Source organism: Molossus molossus, unplaced genomic scaffold (genome assembly GCF_014108415.1).
Source record: "Molossus molossus isolate mMolMol1 unplaced genomic scaffold, mMolMol1.p scaffold_m16_p_1, whole genome shotgun sequence".
In the NCBI taxonomy this organism is placed as follows: Eukaryota; Metazoa; Chordata; class Mammalia; order Chiroptera; family Molossidae; genus Molossus; species Molossus molossus.
In genome coordinates, this window is record NW_023425344.1 from 251992628 (window position 1) to 252007710 (window position 15083).

The following is a 15083-nucleotide window of genomic DNA, read 5'->3' on the forward strand; positions in this document are numbered from 1 at the left end:
GTAACCATGACTTGCCTAAGGCCTGGGCAGGTGGACACAGCCTGACCCTCAGCTGGGCACACCTTGGCCTGCTTGCCATGCTCCCCTCCACCCTGTCCTGGCCCTGATCACCCTCTCCGCTCTGTCTCAACACTGCCACTGCTCTCTGCCAGCAGCCGCCGAGGACTCCCCAGCACACCTTGACGTCTCCCACTGTGTCCCCCTCGGGCACAGCCAGGCAGGCTGTGGGCACTGAGGCCCGCATGGGCAGATACAGGCCCACCAGGCGCCGGCCCAGCACTGAGCCCTGCTCTCAGGCCGCAGGAAGTGGGAGGTCAGCAGCTTTTGACTCTAGGACGCCAAATCCAGAGTGACTCACCCTGGGGACATCCTGACACCTACCCACCTGCTCTGAGCCCCCACCCAGCCTGCACCTGGCTGGCTGCTCTGAGCCCCCTCCCCTAGGAGCCCTGGCAGGGCCCCTAGCCCTGCGCTCCTGCCATTCTTTGCCCACCAGCATCTTCCACATCCTGACAGCAGGCTGAGGCGCCCCACATTTGTCCACCCCAATCCCAAGTGCCCGCAGCCCGCAGCATGGAGCCAGGGCCAACCAGTGCTGAGAACACCCCCCGCCTCTGCCACATGCTTGCTTCTTTCACAAGGGCTCGGCTGTCCCCCGCCCCTCCCACCCTGAGGCCCTCACCGCCTCCCCCTGCCTCACATGCCCTGCCACCTGGCCCAGGTGGGCAGTCCACTCGCCTCTTCTGCACTCCACTGTGGCCTGACCAGCCCCTCCTTTGGGACCCAGTGTGGCCGACCCCTCCCACCCTGAGCTTTATTGGATCCTCAGTGGGAACCGTCTGCTGCCCACCGGCAGAACCCACCTCCACCCTCACCCACTGCACCCTCACCCAGTGCGCCTGGGGACACCCCGGTAAGGATGGAACTGTAGTTGGATGGAAAAAGAACCAGCTGCCTGGTGGGGAGGGCTCATTTACAAAGAAGTGCCACCCCCTCCCTAGTGGGGGGCTCCTCACAGCCCTGATTGCCCCCCCACACACACACACACAACTTGCAGGAGGCTCCAGCTCCTCGGGGTCGTCCTGCAGCGCCGCCTGCTGGCCAGGACTGAGTGCTCCCACTTGCAGAGCCTGCAGGGACTGGAAGGGGTGCTTTGCATGACTGTGCACCCATGTGCATGGGCCCTGTGTCCTGGATGGTGTGACCACCACACCCCTCCCCAGCATTCAGAGACCCAGGCCAAGGCCAGTGACGGGGATTTGGGAATCGGTGACAAGCAGCGCCGCTCGGGGCCAGGCGGGGGCCTGCCAGCCCGTGTGCACCGAGGGGGACTTGAACGCCACCCACATGGGTGCTGAGCTCCAGATTTGTGCCTCATGCGGCCTCTCAGCATTCCAGACTCTTCCACTGGCTGCCGAGCCAACACAGCCCCCCTCCCTAGGCCCCTAACAGCCTGCTCAGACCCTGCCTGGCTTCCCAGCCCGCCTCTGCTCACCACCCAGCTGCAAGGCTCCCCCTGCCACGCCCCCCACCGTCCTCAGAGCAGGCGCACTGCCTTGAATAACCCCAGGAGCCAGTGAATGGGGAACGGGGATGGAGGAAATGTTCCAGGAACGGGCTTTGATGCGGCGGGACCCCGACTGCAAGGTGATAAAAGACAGGAGCCCTGACCGCTTCTTGTGTGTCTGAGTGCATAGCTGTGTGCAGGTGTGCACACCTGCCTGTAGGCTGAGGCCGAGTCACCTGTGCTCATCTTGCCCCAACCTCTGGGCCCCAATGCCCACTTCCCTGGGCCAGGCCCTGCCCGATCCATGGCCTGCCCCAGGGGCATCCCTCCAGCTGCCAGCTCAGCTCCATCCTGCTGCTGAGGCCTGGGAGGGAGGGGGCACGGTGGCCACCACCCCTTCCCCGCAATGTGCCAGGTGGTCATTTTCCCAGGCCCCACCACAGCAGGCACCTTGCAGACAATGCCCTCATTCACCGAGGCCTCGAGTGGGGAAGTGCTTACTTTGCCCCACTCGAGCAGAGGCCCCTCATGGCCAAGGAGCCCAGGTTGTCTGGCACTGCCTGCGGCCACAGGCACAGCCACCCCGGCCTCAGCAGTTCGCTCCCCATCACGGACACTGACCCTCCACGCCCACGGGCCTGTCCGGGCTTTAGGGTTCCCCTCCCTGGTACCCTGCACTCAGACTGGAGCTGCATCAGCTGGTCGGCCATCAGCTGGGGTGGCCGTGAGAGGGCGCAGTGGACAGTGGCAGTGGCGGATTAGGGTCAAGGCTGTGATGAGGGCCAGCTCAGGGCCGGATCCCACCAGTCTGGGGCCCCTGCCCTCCCAGGCCCCTAAAGGCCCATTGTGTGGGGACAATGGCTTCCTGAGCCAGGGCCCTCTCTGGCAGGAAAGCCGTAAGGAGCCTGCACTGCGCCCTCTGAAGGGCCTGAGCAGTCAGAGCCCAAGGCCCAAAGCCTTGGAGCCCATCCCTCAGCCCCACCCTTGCCAGCCTGGCAGGGACCCAGGCCTCCCCAGGGACCCGCCAACCCTCCAGGCACGTAGGCAGAGGCCCACAGACAGGCACTGACCAGTCATGGAAGCTGGCGGCCACACAGGCACAGCCCAACATGCAGCACCACAGCTGAACAGCACCATGCTTGAGCGCCCTGGCTTGGGCCCTCCCCACAGGAACCAACTGGACCCACTTGGTGCCCCCATGGGGCCAGGGTGCATATGCAAGATGAGCCAGCAGTCCTGGTCGGGCAGGGACCGCAGAGGGGCTGCCGGGGAGCTCAGGGCCCCATCCAAGCCCAGCTGGTCCCAGGGTGCCCCCTGCTGGCCATGGGTGCTGCAACAGTAACTGGACCAGTCCTGCAGCGGGGACTAAGGTCTCCCGACACCCGGTCTTCACTGCCTTGCCAGGAAAGGGATCTTGAGACTCAGGAAGGGCATGCGACGGTGCTCTGAGGATGCGGAAGGTGTGCTGGCGAGCCCATGGGGTGGTCCTGTGGGCAGGGCTGAGCGAGGGATCCGAGACCCTGACGTGGTAAGAACAGACTCCAGACCCAGCCGAACGACTCCCACATGCCCATGGTTTGCGGGTCATGGTTTTTATTATTCAGGGAACGGGGTGTTCTTGGGTGCAGGGGCCCCAGCTGGGAGAATGGAGACCAGCCAGGGCAGAGGATCAATGTCTGCCCAGCTCCAGGCTGTGCTGAGGTGGCCACCAGGGGGCAGGCAGGTGGCCGTGGGGTGGGCAGAAGACTCAGTTTCTCCCTCGTGGCTGCCGTGTGGGACCTGCAGGAGCAGATCCCTGGGTACCCCGTTCCACTGGGGGTCCACGAACAGCCAGCGTGAGTTCCTGGGTTTGACCCGCTGTGACCCTGGGGCCCCGTCTGCTGCAGCAGCCTGCAGAGTGGCCCCTACCCTCCCACCCCCATCCTCTGGGGTGGGGTCAGGGAGCACTCCACACCCCTCCCAGCATCCAAGCCCCTCAATGGCAGAGTGGGCAGCAGGCCCAGCTGGTCCTGACCCTGGCAGAACATCCAGGCCCCGGCCAGTGACAAGAGCCCTCACTCCCGGACCCAGCCCGCTGGCCCCTCTCCACGCAACAGCCCGGGGTTGGACCTGTCACCGGCCCACCTGGACCCAGCCTTTGCCCACCTGACAGCACTAGGGAGAAACGGGGCCTGGAGGAGGTGCAGCCGCGGGGTCGGTGCCTCGGCCTGCAGTTCAAGGGGGCAGGGCGAGGGGCGGTGGCCTGGTCTCGAGAAGGCTGGACAGAGGACGGCAGGCAGGCAGGCTCGCAGGCACTAGGGCTGGGCTCCGAGGGCAGAGGCTTCAGTGGACTTGGCCCTCAGAGCTGCCAGCACCCGTCCTCCTCTGAGGCCCTCAGGCGGTCGCGGCAGCACGGGTGGCCATCAGCCCTGCGGCTGGCCTGGAGACCAGTCCAGAAACCACCGTGGGTCTTGTGAGGGCTGCTGGGGGCGGGGGCCGTAGCAGGAGCAGCCAGGCATGGGCCCAGCTAGGTGAGCTGGGGTGGCCACTCACTCCCGAGCCATTGGCCTCACCTGAGACCTGCCAAGAGCCAAGGGGGAGCCTGTGAGTGACCTCCAGCACGTGTTCTGACAGCGACCGTGGGTGTTAGAGCGGTGGCCCTGCTCAGCAAGGGACAGGAAGGCTCCAGGCCCCGCCCCTCCGAGCCCTGCTGCCTTCCTGGGGCCCACCAGCAGGGCTGTAGATGGGGGTGTCTGTGCCATCCCCCAAAGGAGGGTGCTCGGAAGAGCAGCTGGAGGGGCCTGGCTTTAGGGCAGATGTGCAGACAGCATGTGAGAGCTGGGGACCACCCCGCTTCCTCCCACCCCACACCCTGGCCTGAGGACAGGTCACCTGGGAGCTGGGAGGGCGGCACGCAGATGTGGACAGAGTACGCAAGCTGTCCCCTTCAGGCCACACGTGGGGCAGTGGGGACCTGCACATGGGGCACTGTCCAGTCCACTGCAACCCTGCCAGCTGCTGGCTGCTCACCTGGGACTTTGCCCATTGCAGGTCAGTCACCCACCACCAAAGCACGTGGCTCCATATCCTTTTGTGCAGGTCCCTGCGGATTTTGCTCCCCACCTCACCCTCAGGGCCCAGCTGCCTGCCCCAGAACACCTTTCCAGTACGGGGTGTCCCAGCCCCACCGGCCCCTCCAGCCTCCCTCAGGCCATGTCCCTCTGGACACGTATAATCACAGGCCACGGTCTCAGTGGGTTTCTGCTGGAGTAACATCTTCCTCTCCTCAGAACTCAGCCTCCACCCACCTTCCAGAAGGCCAGGGTGCCAGCCGGCAGAGGGGCACAGACACATGGGCTCCAAGTCCTGACCTACAACTCTGCTGCACTCCGGGAGGGCCCAGCACAGTCCAGCCCAGGAGACGAGTGCTGGCCGCGGAAGGCAGTGTGGGTGGTCTACCGCCAAACTCATCCTCTCCTCGGGGGCAGCCTGGTCGAGGGCACACTCAGAGCAGCGAAGCCAGAGCTGAGACCCTGACAATAGTCTCGGGCCTTCCCACGCTGAAGCCCGGCCCCCGGGGCAGTTCAGGGTGGTGGAAACTCTCTAGACCAGGGCGGCCAGGCTTGGGGACCTTGCCCTCATTCCTTCTCGAGGGTGCTGAACCAGGTCCCAGCTCAGACAGCAGTGCCCACCACTCTCCTGGGCAGGCCCTGTGGGCTCGTGGGTTCAGCTCCGCGTGGGCCCAGGGCCAGGCAGCGGGAGGGAGACCGGGATCTGGCTGAGGACTGCAGTTGGCAGCACAGGACCAGCTCAGGACCAGCACGGGAGGGCTGGCCACAGTGCTCGGTGACACAAGGACGAGAGGGCACAGGGCACCCGGCTCCACGCAGGGCGGACAGCACAGCCCCAGAGCCCACCCAGCCCTCCACTCACTTGGACAGGCAGCTGGGCCTCCTGAGCCTGTTTCCTTACAGGAGACATGACAGTCACGCCTGCAGAGGTTCTTGGGCCATGAGACCCACGTCTGACCTCTCACACGCAGGCATCGGTCCAGTTCCCTGAGCTGGACAGAAACACGCCTTACATTGCTCAAGACATGGTGCCAGCAGCAAATGCCACGGATGCCACACGTGGCCGTGAGACAGGCTGCGGAGCAGGCAGGGCAGCGCCTCTTGTTGCGAGTCTCCGCGCTCACACCTGTGGGCCTGCGCCCCAGACCCGGTCCGGTCCATCAGACACTAGCGGGTCCACCGTGGGGTGCTGCCGCTGCGAGATCACACCTCAGTAGCCATCGTCGTCGTCGCCGTCGCAGCCGTAATCTGCAAAGCACAAGGACAGTCACGGACGCTGAGGAGCACCGTGCAGTCAAGGCACCCAGGTGCCCTGGCCCACGGAGGCTCCGGCACAGGCCCCGTCACCACCGATAAAAAGGGCCACTCTGGTCTCTACAGGTCCTGGGGGCCGATGGCCTGGCACGTGGGCAGTGGGGCCTGGCTCGGGTCAAGCACCCATGTGTGGTGCAGTGGGTGGCAACTCTAATTCTGTGGGCCGGGCCACCCCGGGCAACCCAGCGCCCCAGTCTCCCCGCAGGCAGGGCCTCGACATCCAGAGCCCATCCAGTGTCTCCACTCAGGTTTCCGCACAGGGTGAACCAGAGGTTGACTTTGAAGCCGACAGGCCTCAGCTTAGGTCATCAGGCAGGTGGCCAATGCCCTTTGCTCTGGAAGCCCCCACCCACGTCAGCTCCAGCAGCCACGTGGTGCCCTCACCGTCGCCACCCATCATCTGCAGGGCACTGACGCAGGGCTCCCCATCCTCCTCGTCAGGGTCCTCCTCATCGGCCTCCTCCTCGGGGTGGTACGACACAGGTCCGCTCTCCACCACCACCGCTGAGGGTTTTACAGGCTCAGACCCCAGGGCGGGGGGGCTCGGGAGCAGGGTCTGCGAGGGAAGGGGATAGGCTCTGAGACAAGGTGCTACACAAGGCTCCCTGGCCTGCACCCCCACTCCTGAACCTGCACCCCAACTCCTGAACCTGCACCCCCACTCCTAAACCTGCACCCCCACTCCTGAACCTGCACCCCCACTCCTGAACCTGCACCTGCTCTGGGACACCTGGGGACCCTCCCCTCCTACTTCTCCATTCTGTATCCGGGGCTGGACCAGAGCCCTGAGAACAAGGGGTGAAGACCCCCGAGCCCTGGTCCAGGGGGCCCCAGTCCCCAGACAAGGCTGCCACCTGAGAAGGCATTGCTGGCCCACCTGGGCGGGGGCCCGGAACTTGGCCTTGCTTCCCAGAGGCACCCTGGGTGGCCCCAGGGTCACCGCTTCCAGGCTGGCAGGGCAGGGTTGCACTCCCCAGGCCCTGTCTGGAGGGCTCAGGCTTTCGGGCCCCCAGGCCCCCTGCCAGGACACTCTCCCTGGCACCCTAGGCCTCGACCCCTGTGCCCACGCAGAGCAGTGGGGCTGGTGCCCCGTCTGCCAGGCCTATCCTCCCAGCTCCTCACTCAGGCGTCCTATCTGGGCTCTGCTGCTTCTCGAGGTCTCTGCCCCTGGCTATGCCCACAACCACGTACCTGTCCCGTGGTCGCCTTCTTAGCCGGCTGTGTGGACACCGTTGGCCTCCACCTGGAAGAAAGCACGAGAGGGAGAGGGGAGGACGGGGCCGTGGGGAGAAGCACTCTAGGGCCCCTCTGCCCACTCCTCCAAGCCAGACAGCTTTGGTAGCCACCTCCACCCACACCCCCCAGGCCCACAGCAGAAGGTACCCCAACTTTTGCTAATAGCACCCCTTTCCCCGGGGTCTGCTCTCCCTCCCCCAGTCCCTGCAAGCACAAAGCCAGGGTTCCCTCCCCACTGTCACCTGTGAGGGCCCGAGGGAGACCCAGCGCAGCCCCTCAGTTGCTGACCTGCCAGGGGGCCGTGGACCCGCCTGAGAGGAGACCAGTTCCCTTCCACGCCCAGGAATCCACACCCCAGGGCTGGGGGGTGGGGCAGAGCCTATACAGTAGCCCTTGGCCCCTTCCCTCTGGGCACAGTGAGGGAAGCTTGGGCCACACACTCTGCTGGGAGCTGGATGCGCTCAGATGACCGTGCTGCGCCACGTGAGCCTCAGCCCTGCAGGCGGATTGGAGTCGGCCAGGGCAGCGGATGCCACACTGGCACTGACGTGGTCCCTAGCCCAGCCCTCTCGGCACAGTACCTTTTCCCCACGATGGTCACGGGGTCGGCCCCACCCCTGCTGGTGGGCTTCTTCCTCCGTGGCAGCTTCCTGGCGCCGGCCCTGTCCTCGGGCGGCATGTCCTGCCGCGGCGTGCTGCCCGCCCCCGCGCTGTCCAGGCCCTTGAGCACGCTGTAGTTGATCTTGCTGGAGATCCTCTTCTGCTCGAGCATCTTCTCGATGGCCTCCCCGGCTGTGCTGGCCTGGATCGGCTCCTTGCGTTTGCAGGACTTCTTGGGCTTGAGGGAAACAGAGGTTACGCCTCCTGTGACTTGAGGTCAGCACCCCTGAATCTGCCGGGTGCTGCAGGGCTCAGGGAAAGAGGCGGCTCAACAATCCGAAGGTTGTGTCCACCTCCTCCTCTCCTGACAGGAAGCAGCCTGGGCCTGTCCTGCCCAACTGCCCCCTCCCCACTGGGCAGGGCACAGGCAGCCCCGCCATCAGCCGGGAACCTGCCCCCTCCCCTCTGGGCAGGGCACAGGCAGCCCCGCCATCAGCCGGGAACCTGCCCCCTCCCCACTGGGCAGGGCACAGGCAGCCCCGCCATCAGCCGAGAACCTGCCCCCTCCCCTCTGGACAGGGCACAGGCAGCCCCGCCATCAGCCGGGAACCTGCCCCCTCCCCACTGGGCAGGGCACAGGCAGCCCCGCCATCAGCCGGGAACCTGCCCCCTCCCCTCTGGGCAGGGCACAGGCAGCCCTGCCATCAGCTGGGAACCTGCCCCCTCCCCTCTGGGCAGGGCACAGGCAGCCCTGCCATCAGCTGGGAACCTGCTAGTGCGGCAAACTGTCCCCAGCCTGCCACTCGGCCCTACCACGCTGGGCCCAGGGCCAAGCAAACAGGTCAGAGCAGGGTGCGCCCTGGGTTCTGGCTCTGTCACCCAGCAGGGAGGTGTGGTCCCTGGGCCCTGTCCTGGGTGCCGAGCTGCTGACCACCTGCAGGAGCCCACCCTGCCACCTCCCTAGCCCACCAGCCTTCCTGCGCAGCATCGTGGGAAAATGACAGACCATGCTGCCAGGCCCCAAGCCCTAACCCGAGCTCCCGGTCTCCCTTGTTCTCGGTCCAGAATGGCTTTGAGCACAGCCTTTTGGCTGTCTTGCACTAAGCTCCTGTCTCTTCTTTGGCTCAGTTACAGGCATGAGCACTCCCCAAGGCAGCTCCCTGGCCAGACATCCCCAACCAACCACAGGCGAGCAGCTAAGCCATGTCACTGCGACCAACAGGATGGATGGCGAGATAGCAGGCCTAGCCAGGTCACAGGGGTGGGACAGGGCCCTCGGCATAGGTCCCGAGTCCCAACAGCCTGCCTGGGGCTTCCCGCGAAGCTGAAGGCTGCACCCCTCGGAGCACACAGCTCCTCCACCTGCGCCAGCCCCACATCACAAGGGACAGATGGGCTGCGGTGCAGCAGCCGACGGCCGTACCTTCTGCTCCTTGTAGATCCCTAGTTCCTTCTCCTTGGCGATTCGGGCTTCCTTCTCTGAAAGGTCAACAAGCAGCCGGGTCAGCGAGGGTCTCACACCCCGGGGCACCTGGCAGGGGAGCAGCACTTACCCCTCTGCTCCCGCAGGTACTCGGCATTCTCCCGCATCCACAGCTCGGCCTTCACACGGGCCTCCGCCTCGTTCAGGATGTACTGGGCAGAGCACACGTCACACTCAGAGAGCACGCTCACTAGCAGCCACAAACATGCCTCCCACCCGCGGAACTGGTCGGCGGGGGCCTCCAGCAGAGGGTGCGTGTGCAGCCACGCTGCCGGCTGGTCCTCGGAAGCCCGTCAGGGACACTTTCCTCCCACGGCACCCCCCGCCCTTTGGGCAGCTCGCAGGCCCCCACGGGCACAGCAGCTCGGCTGCCACAGGGCATGGACACAGGTCCTGAGAGGCACTTAGCTGAGGGCTGGAGAGGCCACCTTGGGAGTTATGCCGAGAGCAGGAACAGACCCTGCCTGCTGCACATGCGCGGCCCTGGGCCTGGGGGTCTGCAGCAGGGCTGGCTCTCTGGGTCAGGGGTCCCTGTGACTGGAGAGGCCCCACACGACCCCAGCGGGACTGATATCTGCATCACAGCCACACCCACAGGGCACAGGCCCACACTCACCCTGTCGATCTCCAGGTCGTCAATGCCGCTGAGGTCCAGCTCACCATCCCCAGAAGCATCTTCTAGAGGGAAGCAAGCTCTGGTCAACAAGCTCAGCACCACGGGCTCTCAGGACTGTCCTCCTCGCCACCAGTGGAGCTGGCAGTACTCTCGCGGGTGTGGGGGCGAGCAGGAGATCCCGCGTGGCAGAGGAGCAGGATGCTGCACGGGCTACAGAGCACACCCACCAGTCCTGTTTCCTGTCCAGGGCGGCTTCCAGACTGCGAGAGGGCAGTTGGCCAGTTCTCTGCTCAACAACCCAGGAGAGGGGGCCTTAGGGAGTCCTCTGACCTTTCTCAGGATGTCCCCCAAACCTATCAGCCACCCCTTCTTGCCCCAGCTGTGAGGGTCCCCTTGGCACGCTGATGCACCCACGCCTCCTGCTTTCTCAGCTCCGGCCACGAATGGCGTCTTTCTGCCCCCAGCCTCTGCAGGTGCCCTCTGCCGCACTTCGTGGGACCTGCCCTGGGCTCCGCACACACAGCCCTTCATGGTGCGACCCCCAGACCTGACTAATGGGCTGTCTGTTACTGTCCCCTCCTCACTGGGCCACCGCCATCAGGGCAGGCCGCCACCGCCATGCCTGCCGTGGCACGTGGCTAACATCTGGGCAGCTGAACAGCTTCTCTGAGCAGTGCCCCTCAGGGGTCAAACCCTCAGCACCTGGAGGAGGCAGGGCTCTCACTCTACAGTGTGGGGCCTGGGTCCCAGCAGAGGAGCAGGACCCGTGTCGGAAGTGACTTGACAGAACCAAAGTCCCTTCCTCTTGGAGCGCGGGCATCCCAGGCCTTCCCAGCGGGTGGGAACGACTGTCCCTGCTGGTGCTGGAGCTCAGCAAGCGAGTCTGTCTGACCATGGAGATCATACCCTCAGCCAACACGCCCCCACCAGGTAAGACAACTGCAGGAGGGTGGCACGGTGCCAGTCTGTTCCTGTGGGCCCTCGGGGACATGGGCCATGACTGCAGCTAAGATTCGTGGGACGCCTGGCAGCAGGGAGGAGCCTGTGCTCACGACCCAACCAGAGGGCCCTAGCCGGGACCTGAGCCAGCAGGTAAGGCCGCAGAGACAGTGACAGCCTGTTGGCATTTGCGGTGCCAGCACACACCAGTCACGGGCTGCCACAGCCCTGGCACAGCGGGCCTGGCCGCGTGTCCTCCCAGGCAGCGCACCTTCCAAGGCTGCTCCACCTCCACCTCCCACAGACCAAGGGGGACGACCCAAACTTGACCTAAACCCGGAAGCTCTTCTGGCCCCACCCTACCCGCCCCGGCCCTGGCACTCACTGGGCTCCTGGTTCTGCGAGGAGATGCACTCTCGGATGGAGTCTGAGATGCCCAGGCTGGCCGCCGTGGGCAGGGGCCCGAGCAGGGACTCCAGCGCCGGGGGCCTGCTGCTCCCGTCGGGGCCGCCCGAAGCCTCCGAGCTGTCGGGAGCACCGCTGCCGAGCAGCTCCTGGTAGAAGTCCTTGTTCAGGTGGCTGGCAGCGGCCTCCAGCTCCTCGTCCTCCGCGTCCTCCTCACCGAACAAGCTAGCCGTGCTGTCCTCGATGGAGCCTGGGGGCACAGTCCCACACCCTCTCAGCCTGCGGAAAGCCAGGGGAGCCCTTCTTGCGGAGGAACACCCCCCACCGGCTGCGGAAGGCACCCCTTCTACCACTGAAGCTGCTGAGGACAAGAGAGCCACCAGGTCCTCATCGCAGAGGGCGCCTGCCGCCCACACACCCGATGTGGAGTTTCCGCAGGACGGTCCCAGACTGAACGCAGCAGCTCGAGGACAGGCAGCTCAGAACACTGAGGAGCACCCTGCCTCCGGGGACACAGCTGCTCACAAGACACCAATAAACGCGTTTCCTCAAATTCAGACAGCGCACGCACTGACTGCGAACCACACGTCTGACACGGGACTTGTGTTTACAGGGCAGGAACAACTCTCAACACTCACAATCAGAAAAAAAATGGGCGTGCGCTCAGACCAAGGAGGGTGCCGCACGGGAGTCACAGACACACACGGGCCACAGGACAGTGAGCGAGGATCAGAAATCTGAGAGGTCAGCAGCAGACGACCCCATGGATTGGGAGCCCAGGCCAGAGCAGGCCAGGGGGCTCCTCCCAGCCCCAGGGCATCTCCGGAGATGCAAAAAGGAGGGACATGCCAGCACCACCGCGGCCGCCACACAGTGAATGTGGGAATCACGACCAAAGCAGAAACGAAAGGCACCCTCACATCCCCTCCCTCCCTCGGCTCTGAACACCAGAGAAACGTGTCCTGCGCTGAGAGCGGCAGACAGAGCTGGACATCACATCAGTGCCATCCTGCTTGTGTGCTCGGCCCAAATGCCAGGCAGGCAGCGCCCGGCGCCAGCGCAAAAACACTGACTGGCGAGTGAGAGCGGCAGTAACAAACCAGCACAAAGCCGCGGTGATGGGGACTCAACGACTTACCAGGAAAAACCCAGAAAACAAACTATGTAAAGTAATAAAGAACAAAAAGGAAATAACCAAGGAACAATAAAATCAAAAGGGCCCGAGACACAACCTGGTTTAACGTGCATCTTGGCCCCAAGCCTGCGCATGTCCTGGGCGGCACCAGGCCTTGCAGGGAAGCTGGGTGACGTGCCCACTGCCACCAGTTGGCCTCGCCTGGTGCTGAAGGGCAGGCACTGGACAGGGCAGACAGAAATGAGGGCCTGCACAGGGCAGGAGCAGGGGAGCATCGCAGAAGACAAGTCACTCACAGAGACCCCGACCCAGGGCAGGGCTGCGTCCCAACGAAGCGTCGCAGGTTGAAAGGCCCTAAGCCCCCTGGATCCACCAAACCCCGGACAGTGGCAGGTCAGCCAAGCCCACTGAACCGCGCGCAGAACGTGTCTGTGGGCCCAGAGGGCCGCACCTCGCGCTCCACCTCAGGGGCCACTGCCCTCACCCGCTCGGCACAAGCAGGAGACACGGGGGTGTTTCATAGACACGGAGAGGAGGGTGCAAACACACACGTGGCGCCCTGGGGACGGTGGGCTGCCACCTTGGTGACCACATGGGGTACAGGAGCCACGGAAAGATCAACGTTCAGAACGTGAAGACGGCCCTGGCCAGTGTGGCTCAGCAGTTGAGCTTCGGTCCGCGAACCAATGAGTCCCGGGTTCGATTCTGATCAAGGGCACGTCCCTCGGTTATGGTTCGTCCCCGGCCCTGGTTGGGGTTGTGTGAAGGCAGCCAGGTGATGTGTCCCTCTCACGTCAATGTTTCTCTCTCCCTCCCTCACTCCCTCCTGCTCTATCTGAAGATAAATGGAAAAGTATTCTCGGGTGAGGGTTAAACAAAGCGAAGACAGAGCCTACTACAAGCAGGACAGTTGTACACGATGTTAGTTGGAAAACGCAAGCTGAGCCGCTGTAAGTCAGCACTGTCTGCACTTGAAAACCCAGCGACGAGCTGAACGCTGGTGCAGCGGCAGCACCCTGATGTCGGGCACTCGGTGCACGGGGTTCAGTGTTGGCAAAAACAGCAGCAGCTGCAGGGACGGAGGGGAGGCACCACTCCCCCACGACAGAGAGGCGGCCTGACTCAGACCCGGGGCCCAGGGGAGGGGCACCTTCCTCCAGGCCCCAAGGAGCAGAGCGAGGGCCGGGACTCGGGGCCACAAGAGGAAACACACCGGAGGAGCTGCGAGAACTGGGGAGCAGCCGGGTGCCCTCCGCCCAGACTGAGTATCCCGAGCAACACAAACATCTCCTCACTGCTCCCGAGGAGCCAGGGAGATGATGGTGTCGGCAGAGTGCACACCCCAGCCCCAGGCAGTGCCCCAGAGCCCTGGACAGGACAACAGCAAGGGGCGGCACTACTACCCGGTGACCAGGACACATGGAAACCACATGTGCACCTCGAGCTGTCCAAGAACGCTCATAGCAGCTCTGCAGGGCCCCCACTGCAATGAGGGTGCTGGGATGGGACGGATGGGCACCGAGGGGCAACCATGAAAAGGGGATCGACGTGGCCTGTGGCTGTGTATCCAGGGCTGAGCTCCTGCCCACGGGTAGTCAGCAGAGCTGGCCCGTGCCCAAGAACGAGAACCTGAGGGGACGACTTCCAGCCAGGGCAGCTGGGACAGAAGATGGGGGACTTGGGTACTGGGGGGCCCTAGGAGAAACTGGACACTCAGCGCAGGGTGTGGGGGCCAGCAGTGACCAGCGGCCTGGGGTGAAGAAGGATGTGTGGCCATGGAAGGGGTGACCGGAGTGGCGGGGCTCAGAGCAGGGCAGACTCACCATCTCTCGCCAGGCAGGCCAGGGCGCCCTTGGCCTTCGGCCGGCTGTTTTCGAGCTCAGTCTCGATCGCATCCTGGTAGCCGGATATCTCACCTGAAATGGCCCATTGAGAGCAGGAGTGAGCACAGACCCCTTCCTAAGGACCCCCAGGTGTCTGTGTGGCAGGACGGCCGTTTACCTTCAACTTCCTCCAGCTTTCTCGACAGGACTTGTTCAAGCTGAAAACGAAGACGAGAACACTGAGGACAGGAGTGGCCTGAGTGTCAACCAGAGGCTGCGGGGCCCGATGCCAGCCCCGCCGGGACGCGTGCATGGTGCTGACCAGGGTGCAGAGCAGCCCTGCAGATGCCGGGGGGTGGGAGACTGGGCTGTGGCCTGGGGTCCCGACAAGGAAACGTGTGCAGCTGCCCAGATAAACTTAGTGGCCGGGCCCTGGGGAGAGGCAGCACTTCCCTAGGCGCCCAGCTAGACCCCCACCTTTCCCACACTCGTGCGTGCATGCAGAACACTGCTCTGCTGCACACATGTGCACGGTCAGGTCGAGGCACACAGCCAGGGCCTGGGGTGCGGACTGCGAGTGCAGGAGGCCGGCGTGCAGCTGGGCTCACCTGCTTCATCCGCAGCTTCCGCTGGCCAGCCGTGTACGACGGGGGGTCACACTCCTCCTCCAAGTCAATCTTCATGAACTCATCCACAGTCAGCTGACTGGTAGGAGTGTCTTCAAATTCTGTGAGCCTAAGACAGACATGAAAGGGAACCCGATGCCCCTAAAAAGCCACTTACCTTTGACTGGCATGCAGCTTATGAAGCAGCCCCGATGGTCCTGGTTCCCTGGCCCAGTGGCTTCCCAGCTGTCTGTCCATCCCTGCGCAGCCCTGCCAACTGCTCAAACCCGACCCTGCCAACTGCACACACCCTCCTGGCTCCACAGGTGGACTCAGAGAGGCACCAGGAGGAGCGCCCAAGCCATGGCTG

The 15083-nt window shown here is 64.4% G+C and overlaps 1 protein-coding gene across 3 annotated transcripts in view; it reads right to left on the reverse strand.

Moving 5' to 3' along the window:
• Nucleotides 1-3466: 3466 nt before the first annotated feature.
• BRF1 (BRF1 RNA polymerase III transcription initiation factor subunit) overlaps nt 3467-15083 on the reverse strand; it is a 46660-nt gene continuing 35043 nt past the window's right edge. For 2 of the 3 annotated variants that reach the window (XM_036260331.1, XM_036260341.1), the window contains 11 exons: nt 14717-14843; nt 14287-14326; nt 14109-14201; nt 11131-11400; nt 9807-9868; nt 9261-9342; nt 9131-9186; nt 7689-7945; nt 7063-7114; nt 6256-6427; nt 3467-5805 (listed from right to left, as the gene is read on the reverse strand). In XM_036260331.1, coding sequence (XP_036116224.1) covers nt 5768-5805; nt 6256-6427; nt 7063-7114; nt 7689-7945; nt 9131-9186; nt 9261-9342; nt 9807-9868; nt 11131-11400; nt 14109-14201; nt 14287-14326; nt 14717-14843 — 1249 coding nt within the window. In that variant the 3' untranslated portion in view covers nt 3467-5767. Of the gene's footprint in view, nt 5806-5839; nt 6428-7062; nt 7115-7688; nt 7946-9130; nt 9187-9260; nt 9343-9806; nt 9869-11130; nt 11401-14108; nt 14202-14286; nt 14327-14716; nt 14844-15083 lie in introns of those variants that run through there. The other variant, XM_036260322.1, reaches the window with a different exon arrangement.